General features: G+C 38.8%; 1 protein-coding gene across 2 annotated transcripts; it reads left to right on the forward strand.

Moving 5' to 3' along the window:
* The first annotated feature begins 2,097 nt into the window (after positions 1 to 2,097).
* Positions 2,098 to 24,801, forward strand: YWHAZ (tyrosine 3-monooxygenase/tryptophan 5-monooxygenase activation protein zeta). Of its 2 annotated transcripts, none has more exons than XM_007436926.4 (6): positions 2,098 to 2,254; positions 4,644 to 4,947; positions 15,866 to 15,989; positions 23,158 to 23,321; positions 23,402 to 23,497; positions 23,759 to 24,801. In XM_007436926.4, exons 2-6 carry the CDS (start codon positions 4,654 to 4,656, stop codon positions 23,816 to 23,818), a joined length of 738 nt encoding a protein of 245 aa, XP_007436988.1. In that variant the 5' UTR covers positions 2,098 to 2,254; positions 4,644 to 4,653; the 3' UTR covers positions 23,819 to 24,801. The 2 variants fall into 2 exon arrangements, with proteins under 2 accessions (XP_007436988.1, XP_007436990.1); XM_007436928.4 differs by lacking the exon at positions 2,098 to 2,254 and adding an exon at positions 3,449 to 3,764.

Here is a 24,801-nt window from a genome sequence, read left to right on the forward strand (position 1 = left end):
TGAATCATTTCAGACACTGTTTATGAAATACAATTATTTTCTTCTTTCCTTTTCTCTGTTAGTTTACTGCAGCATCTGAATGACAGAAAATAGGTTTAAATGCCTACCCAATATAAGAACATTTCTTGGGCAAAAATGAACAGCAAACAAATGTTTCTAGAAACTTTTAAGCAAGTATCATTTTAATACTATCTTCATGGAATAAGAAATGCAACATCAGGCTTGAGAGTCCCAAAATCCCTCCACCACTTTTTGGCATTCTATTAAATCAGTATTTTTTACTTCTAAAAAATTTGTCTAGGATAAAATGGAAACCAAATATTTACATGTTTGAATAGAAAAACAGTCTTACTGTATTCAAACTAGCTGGGTGCCAGCTGAACTTACAAATGCAAATGATTATATTTTTTTTCTACAAGATACACCTTAACCAAATTTTGAGCAGTCTGTTGGTCTTCAGGCATGTTGGCTGTGTTGGCTAGGAATTCTGGGAGCTGAATTCCAACAAACTTGGAGAGCATCAAGTTGGAGAAGTTGCTGTACACATTGTTTTAAGAGCCATCTTTATAAATGCACAAAATCAAACGTAATTATCATTTCAAATTACTATCTTGAGAGAGTATGTGTAGCAGCCTTTCTCAATGAGGGCCCTTTATATGTGGTAGACTTTAAACCCTTGGTAAACCCAGCTACGTCTTGCTTGCGTACACTTTTTTTTTGTCACTCAAATGAAAATTATGGCATAACTATTATCTGCCTTCAAAATTTTATGACATTTTTATCAACAGAAGTTTCTCACCATTGGTGAAAAATGTACAAGAATCCCTTAGGAAGCTGTAACATTAAACTAACTTCATGAAGTATAGCTTTGTTAAAATCAACATCAAAAACTTAATTTTTGCTTCTGCCCATTTTTTCTTTCTTTTTCCATTTTTGTTATGACCTTTACCATTTACACCACTTAAACATTTTTAAATCCTCTGAGGTTAGTGCATTATACAATTTCTTTTTAGTCATTTACATGGCAGCATAAATTATAGTTTAAATCTTGGAATAGGATGTACAGTGTAAGTGTGGGTTGTTTCTCAAATATATTTATTTATCCAATTCAAAAGCATTATTTCCTTTCGTTCTCTATTTACCCCAAAGGAAACATAAAAAGTGCACTTTAGTAATGTGAAGAGTTTAGTATTTCTTTAAAACGCTGCAATTTAAACTGGCACTTTAATATTCAGATACCACAACGACAAATACCAGACCCCTTGGAACAAGATCATACACAGTACATATTACAAGGCTTAAAAACAAGTATGTGAAGGCGGGGAAGGTCACCTTTGTATTTGGTTACTATCCTGGGATCTGTGCATTTCCCAAGATGGCTCCACAGTTTAATTTAAAAGTAAATCTAATCGTAGCGTTGGACCTGGGCCTCCCGCTAACCCCGCACTTTTTTCCCCCTCCTTTCAAACATGTAGCAAACCATCGAAAAGGGACCTGAGAGAACTTCCTCTGTGGCCTTGAATGACTGAGACTTGGCTCAAGGCCTCCAAGGCTGGAAACCCGGAAAAAGAGTCGAGCGGCGGCCGCGCGCGCGCCTGAAAGGAGGCGTCGGGCGTTTCTCTCGCCGCTTGGCGCGAGGGTCCACTTCGCCCCCTCTATCAAAACATTAGGGATAGGCAAAGCCGCTAACGCAGAGATACCGGCCCCGAAAAAAACAGAGAGAGGCCCCGCCGTCCCGTCCCATCCCGCCCCGCCCCCCTCCCAGAAGCTGAACTGCCGGCCGCACTGGGAAGAGGCGCGGCCCTCTCGCATGCGCGTGCGAACACGCTCTGCGGTAGACGGAGGGGGGGGTCTAGGGCGCGCGCACGCGCGTCCCCCGTCGTCGGGAGAGCGTAACAGCAGGGTTAAGGCGTGGCCGATAGGCCGCGCGAACGAGCGCGCGCTGGCGGCGGTTAGATTACAGCAGCCATCGCACTGGGAGGAGCGAGAAGCGAGGGGAGAGACAACCGCGGGGTGGGGCGGAGGAGAGAGGGATGGAAAGTGTAGGCGCAGGCGCGTGCCCGCGCGCGGTTGCCATGGCGCCGTTTGACGTCATGGCTCTGTGTTGCCCGTGCGTTGCGACGCGGTGATTGGCGGAGACCCTGTGTGTGGCGCTGAGAGAGCGAGAGTGAGGCTGCAGCGGAGCGAGCTGCGATATAGGCACAGTCGGCGCCGGTCCACCCGCCTAGAGACTCTGGTACCCTCAACCTCGCAGGTAACGGCCTACGGGGCGCTCCTTCGCGTCCTGCCTTGGGATCGCCCTCCTTTCTTGCTGCGGAAACTGTAGGTGGGGCAGCAGGAGCCGCTGAGTGGGCACAGGAGACCGTAGAGGAGGAAAGGGGAAGACGAGCGGCAAGGCGGTGGCTCGCCGGCCCCATTCTTCCTGGAGCAGAAGGGCGGCGGCTACCGGCCCTCCGCCGGGCGGACTCGCCCGAGCGGCCTGCTGGGGAAGGGCCATTCATTCGCTGACGGCGCGGGAGCCTCTCCTCCTTCAGCCCTCGCACAGGTGCGGCCGGCCCCACCTGCCTGGGCAGCCTCCCGCGCCTCCCCCTGTGGGGAGCGGGAGAAAGTCGCGCGGCTCGGGAGGGAGCCCCTCTGCCCGGGGCCAGGCGGTGGCAGGTGAAGCCGCGGGGCGGTGCCCCTTTCTCCACGCATCCGGAGCGCCGGGGTTATGATCGCTTTGGAGCGGGCGGGGGTGTCGGCGTTGGGAAGGCTTCGCTAAGAAAGGCGGCGTACCCAGGAGGCGGGCAGGGAGAAGGAGCTGCGGCCCCCGATCCGCTCGCTCCCCTCCGCCCGCGCAGCTCCCCCCTTCTTCCTCACCCGTGCCGGGCGCGGGGGAGGCGAGCCACCTCTCCATGAGGGCGGCGGAAGGCGTAAAACGAGGAGTGCCCTGTGAGGGCGCCATGTTGGGGAGTCGGGTGGCTTCTCCATTCCTCCCCCATCTCCCCTTCGGGAGGCGAAGGCCCTCTCGTTCTCGGTCTGGAGTGACTGCAGGGTGGCTTCTAGGGTGTGGCCTCCCGCGGAGCGAGGCGCATCCAACCGGTGCGGTCCGCGGCTCCTCGCCGCATAGGAGATCCGCGGGGCCGCCGTGAAAAGAGCAGCCGCCGCCGCCGCCGCCTCTCCTGGGCGGGGGAGAAGGAGCGCCAGAGAAAGGTGGTGGGCTGGAGCAGCTCTTCGCCGCGGTGCCAGAGGCCCCCTCGGGGCGGGATGGCGCCGCAGGGCAGGGAAGGATCGGGGCAGGAAGGCAGGCAGGTGGGCGGGCGTGTCTCCTCGTCCTCCCGCTGTTAGGCGCCGCCTGGGCTTCCCCTTTTCTTCGGTTTGCAGGGGCGGAGATGCTGCATCTCCCTCCCGGCGCGGGGCGGAGGTGAGGGGGATTAACGTGCACAGAAGTGGGCTGGGCTCTGACACGAATCCGCCATGACAAAGAGCCCAGACAAGGCGCTTCGCGTCTTAAGAGCCGGGAGGGCGGTTGCGGCGCAGGGAGGAGCGACCAAAGTCTGGCCTGGCTTATCTTGTCCTCTTCCTACTCGCCCACATCTCAGTCGGATTCGTTTTCTGCGCGTAGCCTCACCGTTCGGTCGCCTTCCGAGCTTTGCCAATGCAGCAGCATAAGCGTGGCCACACGGAGCAGCACCATTTTATACAGTCAGCTCGCGGCTTTTACCCCACAGGGGATTATTCCGGATTTTTTTCACAACGTGTTCCCTTTCACTTAAACAGCAGAGGTATGCTATCGTCCTTTGCAAACGAGCTACCGTGCGGGCGCAGTGCCACTTAAATCCTAAATTGTATTTTGTCGTCTTAGAATTCTCTAGCATTAAATTTTATTATCGATCAGGAAGTACAGAAGCCATAATGATTCTTTGAAATACTTGTGTGGCTAAAATTGTGATAGATTACAATCAGAAGTTTTTCAAACCTGAGTAGTTCCCTTCGTATGGCTCAAAGATTGCAGCTCTGCATCCTGATCATAGAATATTTAAGTAGAGCCAAGTTTTGTCCAAAGTAATAGCTTTGTATTATAATCTTAACATGTAGTTTGGAGTCTCTTTGATTTAGCTATAGGGTATACTCAGTGATAAATAATCAAATTTTTCTTAGTTATGTATAAGGATGTAGGGTTATAAAGAAGCTGGTACTATCTGTAACTTAAGTTGCACTTTAAAAAAATGACTTTCACAAGACATTCTCCAATGAAATTTTTAACATTGCCAAAATTCGAAAATGGGCATCTCAAAATAGCAAAGCTGCTTGAAATAAAAAGTCAGGATCATCTAGGGATTGAAGACCGAAACTTTCAAGGGAATGCTTTCCACTCCTTGCTTTGAAATTTTATAGAATTGCAGAGGTCCTAGATTATTTCTGTATTTTCACTGGGTAGGAAATAAATTTGCTTCCTATTCTGACAAAATTATAGGAATTCAATTTGCAATCCTATACTCATTTTATATTGAGGATAATCAAATTCAGGTACATTGGTTTTTCATACATACAAGATCCGGAGCCTTAACAGTCTGTCCGTGCCCTTGCTAAGAGACAGTTCAATGCCAAATGCTTTTGTTTGGTAGGTATTTGATAATATTTTGATATTTTTCATTCTGTAGAGAAATCAGCATGGATAAAAACGAGCTGGTGCAGAAGGCCAAACTGGCTGAGCAGGCTGAGAGATATGATGATATGGCAGCCTGCATGAAGTCTGTGACTGAACAAGGAGCAGAATTATCCAATGAGGAGAGGAATCTTCTCTCTGTCGCTTACAAAAATGTTGTAGGAGCAAGAAGGTCATCTTGGAGAGTTGTCTCAAGTATTGAACAAAAGACAGAAGGTGCTGAGAAAAAGCAGCAAATGGCTCGAGAATACAGAGAGAAAATTGAGACTGAACTAAGGGACATCTGCAATGATGTGTTGGTAAGAATTAATTTTAATTTTTTTTCTTACATTTAAGAGTGGATAAACTCTTGTTTAGGCAAACTCCAACATGTTTTATGCATTTTTTAAAATCTCTTATACATTTCTTGAACTGCCATCTTTAGAAAATCAGATAGTAGGATGACTTTCATCTTTTTAAAAACTTATACCTGGAAACCTAGCATGATATTTAGATATTACAGTGACATAATTAAGTCTTGCTAACAATGTCAGTGTTCAAATAAGTTCATTAAAGGTAAATGAGAAGTATGTGATCAGCTAGCTCTCTGGAAAAGTAAAATATTTCTATCTGCTTTTGTAAGATATGTATTATCTGTGTAAACTAGAGGATATATGCTTTGTGTGAGAAGTTGTAATTTTCATTACAGAAATCAGGCCCCTCCCTAAATAAGATGATGTAATGTTAACAATGACTCACCCATATAGAACACTTTGAAAGAGGGGAAAGAGAGCAGCAACAGTACTAAAAGTCTAGTTTAAACTGTAAATTCAAAGCAAGTTATCTGTAATTGCACTTTTTGATCTGAAACGTGATTGTGTGAATAAAAAAAATCTAGCAATACCAAATGTGTTTTTTAAGTCTTATTTTTTATTTGATAAACCAGCAATTTTTCTTTTAGTAGCTTTTGTATTAACATGAAAAAAAATCAAATATTTGAAATTGGATACATTTCAGTGAGAACTTTCCTTTAGTGCATTGAATCAATCATTCTAGCATAATTAACATGCATTTTAATATACTGTTTAGGTATGTCCAAAAGCCATATTTTAAGCATATTAATTTGAAGGTCATTCCTTTACCTTGGTTTTTCTCCATATAAAAGACATTGAGGAAATTAGAGTGATAATCACAAGAGATGTAGAATGTATGTTAAATAGCATCTTGGCCAATTAGTCTCCGAGTGAATTTTATTTAGCTATAGCAAAAATACATTTTCCTTTCTAAAAACACTTCAAAATGCTGCTTAATATAGTAGTTTTTAGAGCTATGCAAGTGATGTTATATTTGTTAGCTAATAGAAACCTGAATGTTTAAATTATTTTCCCACTAATATAAAGCTGTAGTCTCAGTTTCCATCAGATGTTAGAAATTGACTTACCCAAATTATTGCAACACTTCATATGATGGCAAACCTTATATATTTCTAGTTATAAATATCAGGGAGGGGAACTGCGTATTTGGATAATTTGAATTGGTATAAACTAAGTAGAAACATTCCTTTTTTGTAGAACATTATTAAACCTAGAAAATAGCTCATAAGCAAAGTATTAATATGTACTGGCCCTCTAAGCTTTCTGTAACCTCATTTTATAAAGGATCTGATCCAAGAGAGAGTAGATATGGCTAATACACATTTAGGGTCTTTCAGTGAATATTACTTCCTAGGAGAAGCAATTTTTGTGTATATGTGTAATTGGGGCACTTTTATTATCATATGAATAGGCACTATTTAAGTGGAAATAATTTGCTCAGGAGTTGAACAGAAAGTTCACATTTCTTTTTCATTGGCAGTAGATCATTTCTTCATTCTTGGGTACTTGAAGGGGGAATATATGTATGTATGTATGTATGTATATATCTCACCAGATTTGCCCTGGCAAATTCAGACCTTTCCTCTCCCACCCATTGTCCACTCTCCCATTCATCACCAATACCATTCCCATGGAAGGTTTTTTTTTTTTAATTTCAGTTCTTGTTCTGCATTCTTTTCGCCTAAATTGGATGTAGCTTCTTGGTCTTTAGTGAAATAAGGAAAGTCTCTTCAGTCAAGATTTTTTGTTTTGTATTTGCTCAAAGGAGTGTTGAACGTAATTAATCTTTTGCTTCCTAAAGGATGAGTACTTGCTTCCCTTTTCCACTTGAGCATCCCTTTTGGGATTGAAAGATGGGGAGAAATTCCCATCCTTCTAGCAATGTTCCTAAAGTATAAACTTTTACTTCCTCCCTCAAAAGCGAGTGGCTCTATTCTGGATGTGGGGGGTGGGTGGAATCATGTATTAAGGATATGAGGCTTTGTACTTGTTATGGCCTTATTTCCTTCCACGAACTCAGATTGGTTTGCATATATGATCTCCTGACCAGGCATTGCTCAGAGCCAGATGCTTTTAACTGTAGTGGTTGAACCACATAATTACCTTTAAGTTCTCTGTGCCGTGTTTTGTCCTCCTTTTGTCCCGGGTTGTAAACCATTTAGAACTTTTTAGAATCACATGTGCAAGGATGAAACAGGCTAGGGAAAATATTTTATGGTTCACCCCTTATTTTATAAGGAGGCTCTTTTCAGTGAGATCACTCTCTGGGAGAGTGGCATAGAAGCTATCATGGATACCAGGGAGGTTAAAGTCACTATGCATGAATTGAACACAATTCTGGATTCCTCTTTTATCTCACAGACGGTGGTGCTACACTTGGGTCAGTTCCCACAATTACAACTGATAAGGAATTAAGAGGTTTAGAGATCCATATTTATGCTTGCTAACGTCGTGGCAACAGTAATGAAGAGCCCCAGCCTCCCCTTCAAGGTTGGACTGGGTAATGGAGGTTATCCTCAACCTTATGAAGAGTTAATAAGTTCCAGCCCCTAAACAGCATGAGGAGATTTATTGCTGCATTTTACTATGTTGGTGCTGTAGCACCTGTCAGGAATGTAGCACAAGCTGTTGGCTGGCACCTGAAAACAACATTGACGCTGAATCTTGCTTGATCATTTGTAACTCAGTTTGCCTTTTTCTGCCTTTGTCTTACTACCATCTGGAAGCCCTTTGGTTCAAGTAAAATACATACGTCTGTGCTGAAAGGAAGTTAGGATCCTGGTGAGCACAAACTGCCTTGGCTACGTCTAGGCAAAAGTATGGGGGAAATGCATTAGTTCCTAATCAATAATTCCATACAGTCCCAACACAGCTGTAACATTTACTTGTTAATTAAAACCTTAACTTGGCAGAGAGAATAATAACCAGACTGAATGATCCCCCTCTCTTGCCAGTCATGTAATTGATCTTAAAATTGATTTAAGTAATATGTGTGTGTGTGATTTTTGAATAAGCATACATACATGGTCATACTTCTATAACATGCTAAGCTAACACTGTAAAGGGTTTTGACTTGATGTGAATATATTTAATTCCACTTGGCATATTCTGTTTTGGGGAGTGGCTAGAAACCAGGAATTAGTCTACATTCTAGGTGTTTTGACTTCAATTTCCATCATCCTGGAACACAACCAATCCTAAATCTAATATGGAAAGTTTCTGGTAAAACTTACTTGTTTTAAGCCTGGATTTGTTACAAGACTGATCTTAAAATACTGATCATACAATTCTTCAGTTTGTCAGCCATTTATATTTTCTTCCTCTTCTCCCCCTTTCTCACAGTCTGGAGTTTTTAACATTGCCTGATGAAAGAGATCTGAACATTGTAAAAACAGCTACAGTTTTGTCCATTTTTGGTTAATCCTAATAGTTATTGATTGTGGATTTTGGAAATGTTTCTGAATGAAAGCATTTTGAGCAGATGAATAGAAAGTCTAGTTTGTATCTTGTGAGCCGTCCAGAATCATTGGGAGTCAGGCGGTGTACAAATATAAAGAAATAAGTATGTTGAAATTTCAGGTGCCTCATTTTTAAAACTGGGATCATTAAGCAACTTCTTTGAAATGGCTTCATTTACATTTTTTTTTCAGGCATTTAGATCCAGATTTCAAAATGATAGCCTAGCTCTGCTGATTAAAGTATACCAAATAACATCTAAATTAAACAAAAGTTAAATTGTATGAGCCACCTCTGTTCACACTAGCATTGGTTAATTCCCTTTCTTTATGCAGAGAGCAAAAATTCTAAAATTTTGCAAATAAGCTTGTGAGATTGCCAGTATGAACTAAAGTATGATAAATCAACTAATCAAGTTTTTCAGTTCGTTATCTTTTTATTAAACTATGGTTTCTAGATACTATTCATAATGTCAGCAAAAATGGATAGTCTACATTACAATATCCATATAATATTGAATCACAGTTCCCTTGAAGCGAACTCAAAATGAAAAATTCTTAACTGATATAAAAAAGCATGTTTCTGCCACAGTTTTTGTTAAGACCTAACATAATTTCATTTTTAGTAAGTGCAAATAAATGAAAGCAGGGAAAAATATTCCAGTGGAATCAGTGTATAGAATTTGCTAATTTATAAACATGTTTTTCATATAGATATCAATAGAGAAGCATTGCTATGAATTAGAAAATAATATTCCTAATCAGTAATAAGTCCAGTAAGTCAGGGTGGCAGCTGAGATCTACTGTAAGGCTAGCTTTGCCATCCCAAAAACTGCATTCTTAGACTGGAATGAATTTCACCCCAAATTTGAAACATTTTTAAAAAGTATATGGTTAGCAGAATGAAGGATAAGGTGTGACTTCAAAAACTGGTTCTGTGTAGTCTTTGTGAAAACATTTCAGACGTCTAGAAACCTCAATTAATGAGATGTCTCATGCAAGGGTGTATGGAGACCCCTCCCTCATTCCATTTTCATTGAGTTGGAGATCAATAGTGCTAAAGCTTGGAAAGTCTTGCGTCTGGTTCTTAAAAGAAGTGGGTTTGTCAGTGATGGACTCATTTCAAAACACTTCAAGTTCTTTACTAAAGTTAATGTACTTTTTCATCTCTAATTTTCTGTCAGAAATCAATAATGCTAATTAGTTAGGTGTAACTCCTCCAGAATAATTCAAATGAAGCAAAACAGTGAAGAATTCTTCTAAATAATATAAAGATTATAATTGGCTTGGTGTATTTAGAAGAGGCAATAACTTTTGGGGAAAAACCATGCACTTTTCTTTATGGCTGCATTGCTCTTAGTCCTATTTGTTTGGGACAAGTAAAATGTTTCAGTTCATCAAAAGGGAAATAGAACATTAATAGTTCAATTCATCAGCAATATAATTACTGAAATCCCAGTTGATTTTAATGCTCATTATTAGCATCTGCATATAAGAAGCTGAATACTAAAAATTGGTTTCTTCCTCCTTCATAATGGGCCAGCAAAGAATCTTAAATAGAAGGTTAATTTATTGGAACAGAGTTCTTCACTATTTGCAACTTGTTTGTCTGAGAGGAAAAACATCTAAACCTTTAATGTAATTATATAATGGGTCAACTGAGTACCGATAGGAACTCAGTTCTGAATAAAATCTCTAAAGTCAGTGTATGTGTGTGTGTGTGTAAATCACATTCTATATTTTGTAATTATAATTAATATGTAATTGTATTTAATAACTAAATTATATAATTTAGGTTATATACACTCTTGCTTTTTAATATAAATAAGAAACAATACATTAATATTGTAACTTAAAAACTATAGAAAATGAATTGTCAGTACAGTGTGGTTTGGAAGTGTTACATCTCTGCCTACATATTCTACCTTCTGTGGCTCAGATTGGTTTTTGAGAAAATAATGGTATTCCAGGAAAGAAAACATGAGTTGACAGCAAGCATTTCAGCTAGAGTTGTTGTATTTTGGGTTTGGTGAATACATGGATTTGGACAAAACTGAGAGCTTGTGCTAGTTATAACACTATACTGTAAAGTGATAAAAGTAAAAGCGCTACACTATCATCAAGGATATATTCTTAATTGTTCAAGAATTCAAAAAATGCCAGAAGTTTGGACATAGATTGGGCAGGACAACCAATCTGTTAGGCTGCTGATAAAATGCCATTTTGTGTAAGACCGTGATTTATCTGTGTAGCTATAGTGACCATATAATAGTTGATTTGTAAAGTAATATGCAGTGTGCCAGCTTTTGGGAAGGATATTAAAATACAGAATTATTGAGAGAAGTCGATACCAATAAGTATTTATACAGTAATAGCAGAAAAGAAATTCTTCACTGTGTGAAAATACAGTTTGATATATTAAAAATACCACTGTTGGCATTAGAAGGTATAAAATTCAGAAACGTGTTAATGTTGCCAACATCTAAGAGAATGGCACAGAGAAGATTCTTGAGTCGCAGTTACAAGTAAAAGGAATAGCTTCATGGCTTATTTGCAGCTGTGAATTTCATGCTCTCCCTATCTTTCACATTATTTGTAGAAAAATGGCCCATTAACTAAATCTATCTTAGTACCACAAGCATCTCATCTGAATTTATATGACTATACCATAGTGAACAAATGTACATTTGGTGGCAAAAGAAATTTCAAATATGCACATGGAGGAGAGATAAGGGATAAAACATTATTGCTTTGTTTTTTGATCCAGTCCTTGGCAGTTTTTCCACAGCTAGGTTCCAGGTAAATGTTTGCCCATAAAAATGGGCAGGAAGGAAAGAGGCTTGGTGAAAAATAAGTTGTAGAGGAAAGATGGCAGGCACTGGAAGCGTTAGATGAGCACACAGCTGCAATGCTATCTCCTGCTTTCACATATTAGTGGCACGTTATTTGATAATTTTGTTGCCGAACATAATTTTGTCCTTTAGTGTGGTTACTTGTGATTAGATGGAAAATGTTGGGCAACAGTGGCATTTTTTTTACAATGGCAGCAAACTGCAAAGAGTGCTGTCCACTAATAGTTAGTGCTGATCTGTTTATGTATGAGTTGATCAATGTACATTACAACTTAATGAGTTTTGATTCTGCAACTGGAAAGTGCATAGAGCTGCTCTTACAGATACAGGCAACAGATCTTGGTGGCCAGAAGAAAGCTGAACATGAGGCCTCTCTTCCAGCTTAGCTCTATCAATATCCAGGCCAGCTGTTCCTCCTCTTTCATATGCATAGACCAGATTCTAACAACACTTTTCTTTCACACATATGCAAGCAGAATTGGTTCGTTAACATCAGGCTGCTGAATAACACTTTTTCTCTGTGGGGGTCAGATGATACGATGTTATAAAGCTTAAGCTTAAATTTATTAATAGGATTAATAAATTCTGTTATCAAAATAGGACAGTTTTGTGTTTATAGTCTTTATAAAAAACAAATTTAATGTGAAATTGCCTTCAAATTATCCTCTCTCCTCTAAGAAATGCTAGTTGGTTTAACTTCTTAAATAACAAATGCAATCTTTTCTTAAATATTAAAGTTATTGGACTTCGATTTATTTTTTTTAATTGCTAGTCTGTTGGGGCTACACGAAACTATTTTGAGATGGTTGTAAAATGGGGATTTCTCTTCCCTGCCAGTCTGCTTAATTTTTGTACAGAAGAGGAATAGAAAGCAACAGCTATCCTTTACCTTTATATGAAATTTCTGGTCATTTATCTTTACATTTGCAGCCTCCAGAGCTTTATTTACTGTACAAATGTCTGCTTTTTTTTCCTTATTATTTTGAAATAAATTGTCAAAATGATCCCATGTGGAGTGCAATTTCTATTACACTTTTCCAGGTAACTGCTTTGAAATTGATTATGTGCCATCAGGTCAGTGTTGACTCTATTTACCCCATGACAGTCTGTCTCTAGCCTGGTCTTTCAATGGAGCACCCATCACCACTGTAGCTTAATATATCCACCTTGTGGATCAACCTCTTCGTTTTCCTTCCACCTTTCCCAGCATTAGAGCCTTCTCCGGAGAGCTAGGTCTTCATATAATGTATCCAAATAGGATGCTTTGAGCCTGGTCATTTGTGGCTTGTTTGATGATCCATTGATTTGTTTTCTTGGCTGTCCACAGTATTCTCAGAAGTCTTTTCCAATACCAAAGTTCAAAAGCATCAATACTCTTCCTTACCTGCTTCTTCAAAGTCCAACTTTTGCTTCCATAGAGTGTCACAGGGAATACCTTTGTTTACACTATTCTGATCTTTGTAAGTATAGACACATCATGGTAGCTAAATATCTTCTCCAAGGCTTTCATGGCTGCTTTACCAAGTGCTAGTCTGGTGTATTTCTTGACTGCTTGTTTTTTTTACTGTTTATGGTTGATCCTAAAAGGCAGAAGCTATCTACTACTTCAGTATCTTCATTGTCAATTCTAAGGTTTGTTGTACTTGTCATTAGTTGGTCTTCTTTATATTTAAATTTAGTCCAATTTTTTTACTGTGCTCCTTGACTTTTATTACTAGAGTTTGCAGATCCTTTGCATTTTCAGCTATCAGAGTACTATCATCAGCATAGCACAGGCTATTGATGTTTTTTCTCCAATTTAAAAACATGTTCATCTTCTTCCAATCCACCTTCCCTTAATATATATTCAGGATGTAGGTTGATTAAATAAGGGGAGAGTATACAGCCTTACCTCACGTTTTTGCCAATCTGCGATCAGCCTGCTTCTCCATGTTTTGGCCATACTGTGGCTTCCTGACCTCTGTATAGGATTCACATGAGAACAATAGGTTATTCTGGGATTCCCATTTTTCTGAGCACGTTCCACAACTTGATGTGGTCAACAGAGTCAAAAGCCTTCCTATAATAGAGGCATAGTGACCTTTTTGGTATTCTTTACCTTTCTCAATTATCCAGTATGTATCAGCAATAATGTCTTGTGTTCCTTGGCCTTTTCTAAAGCCAGTTTGAACATCTGGCATCTCTTTTTCCACTCTGCATTGGATGATCCTAAGCATTATTTTGCTAGCATATGACATTAAGAGGGTATTATACAATAGTTTGCACACTCTGTTAAGTCTCTCTCTTTTTGTATTGGAATGTAGATTGATTTCTTCCAGTCTGTTGGTGATTGTGTCATTCCCCAGATTTGCTAGCATAGCTTGGTTAGAATCTTTACTGATCCTCCTATTGCTTGCCATATTTCTGCGGATATTTCCTCAGTTCCTATAGCCTTCTGACTTGGTAATGACCAGAGTGCTGATCTAACTTCATCTTTTAGTACTAGAGGTTCTTGTAAGAAAGGAATATCTTCTAAGGTACCTTAAATGATTACATTTCTACTGCACAGTATTTAAGCATACTCCTTACATCTTTGTTTGATCTTGTTTGAATCAGTTACTAGCTTTGAAATTATTCATGCTTTATTAGAAAAGTTCAGTTTTTACCAATGCAGCTGGCTCTTTGTTTTTGAGGCCACGTGTTTTATTAGGTATTGCTCTCTTTGCAATTCTTGCAAAAGAGCAGGTCATTAATTTCTCACCTACAGAGTATTAAAAGAACAATACATAAAGGGTAGATAATTAGGAAATAAATGTTTTTCTGCCACAAACACCTGGCTCAGTATGAAAATGGCAGCAATTCAATTTAAGAGAGCACATAACCTGAATATGATTAGAGTTTCTCACCTTAAAATCTAACTAACTGCTGAATGGAATATTGGTGCTTATATTAAAAAATTAGTGACCCTTTTCAGCCAAAAATTCTGGATAAAGAGATAGCCTGATAATTCTTTCTGAACTGACAGCAATTTCCTTTTAATATCCTCCAAACTGCTTGGAAGCTTTTGCAGCAGCTACGAAGAGAAACTTTTCAGTTTCAGTAGACTTCCAGTATATCAGTTAGAATTGTGTTTAGAGATAACATAATTCTTACAGTTTGTAGTTCAGTGACAGTCTTTTGGAACTATGATGTTATTCTGCCTTTGGTATTGAAACACGTTTTTCCAAGTTCCTTCATTGATGACCAGGATTAGTGTAAATTTGCCTTCTTTTGTAGTGCTAAACATCTGGAAGAATGCATAATAGTTTGTTTACTATTAAGGCAAAATCTATATACTGTAGTTGGTCTGTCATAGTTAACATGGAAGTTATAGTAACTGTTAAATTGGGTGATTTTTCCTCAATATTTCTGTTACTATTGCACTTTTTAATCTTAATTTGTTGATATGTTTTAAATGTTACAGTAGCCATGTGAGAGCTGTTTTTCTGTTCGTATCTCCCTTGCATATGGAGTAACCGTTAAATAATTTGGTCACATAGGCAGGCCTAATTGTGGATTTAGCATCCAGAGATCTGCTTCTCTGGTTGAATCAATCATTAGCCTTACATTGAAGTCATTATTAGAAAAGTAATTCCTATTTGGCTAAGCAGTTGCTTAAAAAATTCCTGAGCAGGTTCATTTTCAGATAGTTTCTTTTGCTTAGGGAATAAGTCAGTGGGTTATCAGTTAAAGAATATGGAATGCAGAATGAAGTAGCGAAAGGATACATACATGCATAGATGCAGCTTGATGCATTTTCTACCTAGTCTAAGATTTTTTTATTTTACTACATTAATATTATAAGCTATCCTGAAATCTCTGAATTAATGATTGCATATCAGGTTTCTAAAATAAGAGTAGTAACATAGGCTATTTGGGCAACTGTGTTTTAAAAGTAGAGAAAAGGTTATGAAAATCCATCTAAATGTGGAGAATAGTAAGCAATTGAAACCACTACATTTAATAGCTGTTACTCATTTTGAAGATACCTTTATGTGCTGAAAGACCAGCAGCACTTAAATGCTTTGTATAAATGTTTGGCAAGCACTTTACATAAGGCTTATTAGAACAGTCCTGTTCAGATGCCACAAATATAGAACTAGTGAATCTTCTAGTAACTATTTGCCTTCAGTAACTTTCAAATGGAGCAAATGAATTTGATTCTACTTTTTCTGTGTATTACAGCAGGTAACGAGATCAAGCTGCTATACGTTTGCTTGATTACTTACTGAAACTAAGAATTGGCTCTGGATGGTTAAACAGAAAAGCTTTACATAAATTGGCTTGTACCTTTTTTTCTTTATTTTGGGCCACACATACTAAACATAAGTATGCATATTCAGATAAGCTAGTTTTAAAAAGGCTAAATGTTCTAAATTAATTTGTAACATTAGTACAGTATATAAAATACAGTAGTTTGATTCTCTGCAGCACAAATGAGAAAACATTTTACAAGAGTTTAGCCAATTTTAATAGTCAATAACATATTAAAAGTTCTCAGTATGTAAAACCTTCTGACTACTTTTTTCTTAATTGCAGTCTCTGTTGGAAAAGTTTTTGATTCCTAATGCTTCCCAAGCAGAAAGCAAAGTTTTCTATTTGAAAATGAAAGGGGACTACTACCGTTACTTGGCTGAGGTTGCTGCTGGTGATGACAAGAAAGGTACAGTGTGTTATTTTTTTAGCATTACATTTTCAGTAGATTTATATTCAGTAGAATAAGAACTGTTGGTGAGGTTGTTGATGTAAGTCGATAAAGGAAGTATTTTAAATATTTTCAGCAATGGCAACATATACCTGAATTTTGCAGCAATGGAATGTTGCTTTATGGTAATATTTCCCAAACTGGTGCCCTGGAGACATACTGGAATACAACTCCCAGCACACGTAGGTGAGGGTACCAATTGCTTCAAGGACACAGATTTAAAGATGTTCTTGTTAATATTTGAATACATACAATTAACTGTTGCGAGGTAGTATATTTAGGCAACATAGTCTTCATTGTCCTCTCTCACTATTGCATAACTGTCTTTATGAGTGTGTGTATGTGTGTATATATATATATATATATATATATATATATACACACACACACACACACACATACACACACACATACATACACACACACACATACACAAAAGATATATATATTGTTTTCCACTATATATGTTCTTTAATATCAGGTAGATTTCATAAGGTGATATTATAGTAGAACTTTGGCTCCTAGTATTAATAAAAATGGATACCATTTAATTTTTTAAATGGCTATCAATACCTTATTAAAATTACAGCAGCAGCTGATTATATCTCAGATTCAGATGTCAGGCATGAGTGTAGATTAAGCTGGAATGGCTACAGGTCCGGGTTCTTTCTTGTTGTGGCTTGAGATGTGTTCTCTGAGAACTTGAGAAGATCGATCAAATGTGATCGGGACAATTTGGTCAGCGCAGGTGAAAGAATGTGGTTGATTTCTAATGTGTGATCCAGAATTTTTGAGGTGGTAGGGTAGCAAGATATGGGAAGAATGAAAGCTGACTGGTCAGAAAAGTGGGGAGGGATGACAGATGGAAACCAGAGAAAACTGAGTCAGTTCAGAGACATTGTGATAGAAGACAATTGCAAATGGAGCCAGTCTACAGAAAAAATATTCTGAGATTAAAATAGAGATATGAAATTATTTTCTGCTTTGTTCTTCAGTTATTTCATAAAGCAAAATTTTCTGACCTTATATTTACTTGCAATTGAAGTAAAGTAGAAGCTGGAAGGTATTCGGAAGAAATATACAGTTAAGACCATTTCTTGTTCTGAATGAGAGCTGAAGGTATAAATGCAGAAGAAAATGTTGAGAAGAGAGATCGGTTTTGCAAATAGAGATGAAACTAAAGTGCACTACTAAGCAATGTTAAGGGGAACTGAAAATGGCACAGCCAACCCTTCCCTGATCACTAATCATATCAGTAGTATTTCTAGAAAGGGAAGGGAGGTGTATGTCAGATGTTCAGAACTGGAGAACCGACCCTTTTTTCAAAGCTCTATTCCAGGGTTTTTCTGATAGCCGTGCTGAACCATTGATGGTATTCTTCTTGTTAAAATCAAATACTGAGTGGTATCTGCATTGTAATTAATTCTGAGAAAACACATAAATATTACGACATGTAATGCTTCAGATTTAAAACCTAAAAGGAGTTTCAGAATGCTTGGGGGCATACTTGTAGCAACTACGTAGTATTCCTTAAAGCAACAGTGCCTTTTCCCAGGATTGCATGCCTGTCCCATGAGAAAATATATGTTTGATTTAAGCAGTTGAAGCTAAATGCAATGTTTGCACCATCATGTGCTCTGAAGCACCTTTTTGCCTTCAAATACAAAGTGTTGCACCTTCCTAAGAAATACTATTTAAAAAAAAAAGCCATTTGTTTTGGGGGCATCCCCCCCCGAATGTTCCATTTCTTCTGCAGAATAGGCCAATCCAAGCATTCTGGAACAGTTCATGCATTTAAAGAAATGTATCTTGCAGGGTCAGACTGTCCAGAATACTATAAGTTACTTCCTGTTCTAAATATATATACATCTACAGATATTAATCATCCCCATATGCTTGGATCAACCCATTCTGGGGGAGAAAATGGAACATTCAGGAAATGAATTGCTCCATTTTACATATTGCTAATAAATACAAAATATATAAGCAAAGCTTCCCCAAAGGTTTGTCTTTTTCCCCTCATATTTTTGAACAAAAGGGCAAGAAGAAACTGCTAGCTTGAGCTGGAATTTGGGAACAAGATTATCTGTCATATACTAAGCAAATTACTGGTGATTCATAGCATTCTTGCTTCCTTATATCTTGTAGGCCTAAGGATAGGGTGCAACTCCCAGCTGAGTCAATAAAATTGCTTATAAAGGGGAAAAAAAGATTATTGGGGGGCAGGGCACAAATGTATGACTACTGCTCCTGTTTTCATCTTCTGTTCATACTGGGCATAAAGACTTTACTTCCTGGTTCCTGCCACTGCAGACTATTACTGGCTTCATGTGCTGCCAATGAACATGATGAGATGTGTATGTAGCTATGTGTATCTGTCTATCTCAGAAGAGGAGACAGAAATCAGATAGGCAGATCTGATTCAACTCTTGTCACAAGAAATAATTCCCTAAGCTTAAATCATCCTTTTTGGGTAAAAGTTAAACTGATTCTAATCCGTTTGTTCTATTGCTGAATTACTATAATATATCTACTAATATGGTATATATGTACATGTATGTATATATCTTTTCATAACTTTAAACATTGATTGATTCAGGAGATTTAGTGGATGGCTTATTCTATCAGATACCTTCATTTGAAACCCATCAGTGATTTTTTTTTTATCATCACTATTGCTACAGGTAGTCCTTGCTTTACAGTGGTAATTGGGACCAAAATTTCCATCATTAAGTGATGCGGTCATAAAGCGCAACATCATATGAACGCATCACTTAGCAACAGCAATCCCAGCAGTCCCCATTGCTGTCGTTAAGCAGGACCTCATGTGACTTGATTTGCAACTTCCTGCCGGCTTCTAACAAAAACAGCAGGGAAGCCGGCAGGAAGTTGCAGGTCCTGGGCAACTCGCAAGCAGGTCTGCAGATAGGTGAGTTCTATGGAGTGCGGCTGAGTGGGGGGTGGCTGCCATGGCACAACCATGGCCGGGCAGGAGGTGGCTCCTGTGGAGTGCAGAAGGGTGCATAGGTAGCTTTCACAGCCCAGCTGGACAAAGGGTGGCTGCTGCAGCCTGGCATAAGTGCAGCTAGGCAGGCACTGCAGAGTGCAGGTGAGGGGGTGTTGCAGGTAGGTGCATGCTATGGTGTACGAGATCCCCGAGATCTCATACTCTGTAGCCAGGCTCTTCAGGAGAAAAAGTGGCAGGAGCAACTTGTGATCTTCCCTGCCAGCTTCCCCATTGACTTTGCTTGTGGGAAGCTGGTAGGGAAGGTTGCAAATGGTGATTACGTGACCACAGGATGCTACGACCGTCGTAAGTGCAAGCCGGTTGCCAAGTGCCTGGATTGCGATTGTGTGACCGTAGGGGTGCTGGGATGGATGGAACCTTGAGGACCGGCCGTAAGTACCACTTGTTCAGCACTGTCATAACTTCGAATGGTCACTGAACAAGTGATTGTTAACCAAGGACTACTTGTATATTCAACAATTATTTAGGTTCTGATGTAAGACTGGACTTCCGTGTATACAGTGTTATTAGCATCATCTAATGTATGTTCAGCAAACTTTTTGTAAAAAAAAAAAGTGAACCAAATAATTTTGTCAAATGAGTAGAATCTGTATTGATAAATATATGGGCAATCAGAGCTCTCTGAGATGATTGCCTCAGAGCTTACAGGAGGAGAGACCAAAGGCTGTTCCCAGGGGATGGAAATACCGCCTTCAGAAAAGCAAAGTCTTCAATAACAGATTTCTTTTTCAGATAAGGAGGGAAAAGAGCAAGAACAGCTAACAGTTGTTGGAACCTGCTGTGTCACTCTTGCTAGTATTATACTGGCCCTACTCTGGAACAGTTGGTAAAAACTCATCAAATATGATGATAGGGAATCTCTATATCGTCTTCCTAAATACTGGTAGAGTGAATAACAGTATAGGGAGATAAGCCTCCTTAGTACAATATTGGCCAAATCATCAGCTTTTATTGAATTGCATCATTGGTGATTTTGAGAACTATTTGACAAATGACAAAGTAACAGGTGCAGTTTCCCCCTGTGGTGCCTTGCTGTGATGAATGTAGCTGACCTTGTTGCATGGCTATGCCAAATAGGTTTCAGAGACTGGAGGATCTTCTAAGAAGCAGAAGAAGGCAACCCCTGATAAGGTTGGTTTCTAACCAATGCTGAGGATTGTACATGAGATTTGCATACTGCAGAGCAGTGGTCTTCGGTCGTTCTGGGCCAGTGAGCACATTTAGAATGTTGAGGGCACTGTCAAAATGGTTGCCACAGTGGCCAGTCATTGTAACCTCAAATTAACTTTTGTTTGTTGTCAGGGCAGATGGGTGCACCCTCCAAAACAAAGCATTGGACTGCAGCTGGTATCATTGTTATTTTAAAACAACACTTCTGGCAGGCCTATGTGGCCCAGAGGCATTTTTCTGTGGCTATGCAGAAAGGGAGTAACTGCTGCTGTATTTACAAGACTGCTAGGAGCTGTATAGCAGATTGGCTCCTGTGTTCTAGAGAAGCCTCAGCCCAATTACACACATACTCCACACATGCATAATGGGCAGTAAAGTGGTTTTCCTGTTGAAAATCTACCTATAAGGATTCAAGTGCTGATGGTGAATGTGTTGAAGCAATACTGATCCATCCTTAGAGCAAAGTGGCAAGCAGCTTAATGTGTGGTTTCTCTTTGTTCTGCAGCATACTTTTTGGCTCTTGCCTGCAAAAATGAGTATGACCTAGTTCACATATACTAAACTTATTATCTAGATTGTGCTGTGTGTGTTCTCAGTTCATTGAGGAGCATTGAGATTAATAGCATAGGTAGAGCCATACCCCCCACACAGAGGACACAAGGTACTGAGTAAGGAAGAATATTAAGATAATACATAGTTTCTTCAAGTTGCATAGTAAGAGTGGAAGGAATTAAGACCATTTGAGTTCTTTGTTACCAATCTCTTTTGCTTCTGGAGATGGAGAGTTTGAAGAAATGATGAAGCCCAGTGTTAACGTGCCCCAGAAGCAGAATAGTGCCATACCATATCTCTTACGTGATTTCAGTTCCAATTTAATTCCAACAGTAATTAAACATTGGATTTTTAAAATAACTTGAGTACTGTAGTATTTTTATGATAGTTAGTATGCTACAGCAGTTAAGATGTTGGACTGACATTGAGGAGGTCCCATTCAAGTTCATCCTCAGCCATTATCTAAGATCAGCCTAACATGAGTGGCCAAAAAACAGACAGGAGAAAACATACACTCCTGGATAAAAGGCAGGCTATAAATACAGTATAACAAATAAATGTTAACTTGGGCAATCAGTTACAACAGGTTTGGAGATTCATGAAGCTTCAGTTTGTATAAAATGTCCCAGTTAGGCTGCCCCAAAGTAGTGGGTTCATATGGTGCCCTGAACACAATTCAAACTGTTGGTTTTTAATGTTAAAACACTTAGGATCTGATTGTCTGAGTAACTACTCATCTCTGTATAAATGTGACTAAATACTAAGGTCCATGATGCCTCTTTATTTATCTTCTACTCAAGAAAAGGCTTTCTCCTACCCTGCTCTCTGGTTATAGGATGCAAGGCAATATTTCCTTGAGTGAGCTAGAGATGGAAAGATGGACTATAACTTGAAACAATAATAAAATGAAAATGTAGTTGCTCCTTGTCCTCATGTGAGTAGCAAACATAACTACCACCATTTATTCTGGGTATTAGTAAGACAGCAACCCCAAATATGCCTCACGCTTTGTATGTTTGACTACCAGAATTTGACAGCATAAAAAACAGTACTTAACCATTTGCTGCCTGTTTATAACAAGGCCTGTATTGTATTCTTTGCTGGCTGGGAATTGTAGTCCAACAGTCTGAAGGGCATCAGGCTCAGGAAGGCTGAAGTAAATTGTGTCTGTCAGTGTTTTAAAAATAGATGTTCCGATCTAGATCATTCATTCCATCATTCCATGCTGGCTATGCCAGAAGGTCATTTTTTAAAATTGGTATTATTAGCCTCTCTAGTGGTTGCCTCTTCTGGGCTAGAATACTTCTTTTATCAAAACCTTGCTGTGTTAAAATTGTAGTAATCTTGTCACAAAACTCCTTAACTTGTGGTCCACAGCTTGCAGCAGGTGGTCCAGAGCTGCGTGCAACTCCTTTGCCCTTTGCAGCCCCCTCCCCCACTGATTAGGATTGCAAAAAGTTTCGGCACCATTTACACTTTGAAAGGAGTAACAGATAAAGTACTAGTGTGATCCCAAAATAGGCATATTACAATTACAAAAGACTCCTCCAGCTCCCTGCCCACATATGTGATCCGGTCCAGGTGCCTGCCCTTAGCTTTCAAAAGACTAGCATAAACATGCCAGTAAGAAAAATTAAATAATTATATGACAGTTTTGACTAGACAGTTGCCAGTAGAAAGAATCATTAGCATTCCTTGTGGCTTGGATGCTATCTTACTGATAATGAATTACAGTACAGTGAAATGTTAGTTATGGCTGTCATTTAAACTATTTGCTGACCAGTTTACCCTTTTTAAAACTTGGACTTTTTTTTTTTTTGCTTTATATTTTGTTTTAACATTAAATTTAGTTTTAAAACTTACCATATTTCCTAGCATAATAGAACCAAGGCTTCTATATTTAAATGTAATATATCACTTAAAAAGCACTATTGCTGTGATGATAAGAACCACCTGCTAGGAGATCTTAGTATAACCAGAAATTGGAGGAGTAGATTCTTGGTGTTCTTCAGTCTAATACTATTACTTTTGACAATATCTGGAGATAGTTGAATAGCTGGTAGCTTTTTCTGGCATACAAGAAACCTATAGAAGTAACAAACCTTGCAAAAGTCACATTTTTCAGGTTCTACTTTTAAGATTTTAATCTGAAAACCTAAGTATATTAGTTAGTTCATCCAGATTACATAAATGTAACAATACAAAAAGCTGCACACAATAGCATACTTCTGTAAATATTGCATGCACTTTAAAAATAATCACTTTCTGAAACCAAACTATCTTGTATGTGTATGTGACAAATAAATTTAGTTTACTTGTGCTTTGTAAACTCCAAATAAAGTTGCTAATGTGGTGTTTGGTCTTTGTTTTTTTCAGGGATAGTGGAGCAGTCGCAACAAGCATACCAGGAAGCATTTGAAATCAGCAAAAAAGAGATGCAACCAACACATCCTATCAGATTAGGACTGGCTCTAAATTTCTCTGTGTTCTATTATGAGATCCTGAACTCACCGGAGAAAGCTTGTTCCCTTGCAAAGACTGTGAGTTGATAGTCTGTTACACTAAATTTAGTATTTTTAACAGGTTTTGCATGTACAAATGTACTTTTTTTTAACCATAGGCTTTTGATGAAGCCATTGCTGAACTTGATACGTTAAGTGAAGAGTCATACAAAGACAGCACACTAATAATGCAGTTACTGAGAGACAATTTGACAGTAAGTACTTGGACTTTTTAAATATTTTGTACAAATAAGGATAAAGAAGTCCTTAATGCTAAGTTATCAGATAGCCATTGTTAATAAAAACTGAAGTCTAATTATGAGTAAAATACGTAGCACAGATTTATTTTACTTAGTAGTTTCACTCTTGAAAGAGTGTCTTTTTCTTAAAGCATAGCTTTGTAGGGGATGATCCTGCTGAACACTTCATGCAACTAAATGTTAAACAGTAACACGTGTCTGCATTTTTTTAAACAGTTGTGGACATCAGATACCCAAGGAGATGAAGCTGAAGCAGGAGAAGGAGGGGAGAATTAACCAGCCTTCCAATTTTTGTCTGCCTCATTCTAAAATTTACACAGTAGACCATTTGTCATCCATGCTGTCCCACAAATAGTTTTTGTTTACGATTTATGACAGGTTTATGTTACTTCTATTTGGATTTCTATATTTCCCATGTGGTTTATGTTTAATATTAGGGGAATAGAGCCAGTTAACATTTGGGGAACTTTTGTTTCATCCAAGGTGGCCAATGTAGGGATGTGGAATTTTTATAAAAGTTTTACATGTTTGGCATAGTACTCTTGGTACTTTGTGGCTTCCCACAAAAGCCAGTGTTAAACAACTTCCTATGTTGAGCAATGAAAAACTGCTTGCATATTGGTCTGTCACAGTGATTTAAAAAAGGGATGATGGTTGCAACCACATAGGTGTAGTGAATGTGGGTACTTCAAAGTTGGAACGCGCAGCAAAGGAAAATTAATGTCCCATGGATATTACATGTCAATCATGTGAATCTGTGGAATCTACAATCCAAGAATGCATCTTTGATTAAAGCTGAAAGATGTTCCTTAAAGTGGCTTGCTAACCAAATGAACTTTCTCTAGAGAAGGGCAGAAACGGTTCACATTCCATTACTTGTAAAGTTACCTGCTGTTGCTTTCATTATTTTTGCTACACAATTTATTTGTATTTAAATGGTTTAGGCAACCTAAGAACAAATGTACAAGTAAAGATGCAGTAAAAAATGAAATGCTTGATATCCATAATTACACTGTATATCGAGCACAGCAGTAAAACAAACCCATGTATTTAACTTTTTTAGGGTTTTGCTTTTGTGATTTTTTTTGATACTTTGCCTAACATGCATGTGCTGTAAAAATAGTTAACAGGGAAATAACTTGAGATGATGGCTAGCTTTGTTTAATGTCTCCTGAAAATTTTCATGAACAATCTAAACATAACTGTTAAGAACATGTGTATTAAGTTGATGTAAGTGGAATAAAAGTTTTATGAATGGA

The sequence above is a fragment of the Python bivittatus genome, unplaced genomic scaffold, assembly GCF_059951505.1.
Source record: "Python bivittatus isolate LINGU-HERP-01145 unplaced genomic scaffold, Pbiv_v1 ctg000590_np1212, whole genome shotgun sequence".
Classification (NCBI taxonomy): domain Eukaryota; kingdom Metazoa; phylum Chordata; class Lepidosauria; order Squamata; family Pythonidae; genus Python; species Python bivittatus.

Coding starts and splice junctions, on each gene's coding strand:
- YWHAZ (XM_007436926.4), top strand. CDS start 4,654: ATGGATAAAAACGAGCTGGTGCAGAAGGCCAAACTGGCTGAGCAGGCT. Junction 23,322..23,401: donor CTTGTTCCCTTGCAAAGACT/GTGAGTTGATAG, acceptor TTTTAACCATAG/GCTTTTGATGAAGCCATTGC. Junction 23,498..23,758: donor TACTGAGAGACAATTTGACA/GTAAGTACTTGG, acceptor TTTTTTAAACAG/TTGTGGACATCAGATACCCA.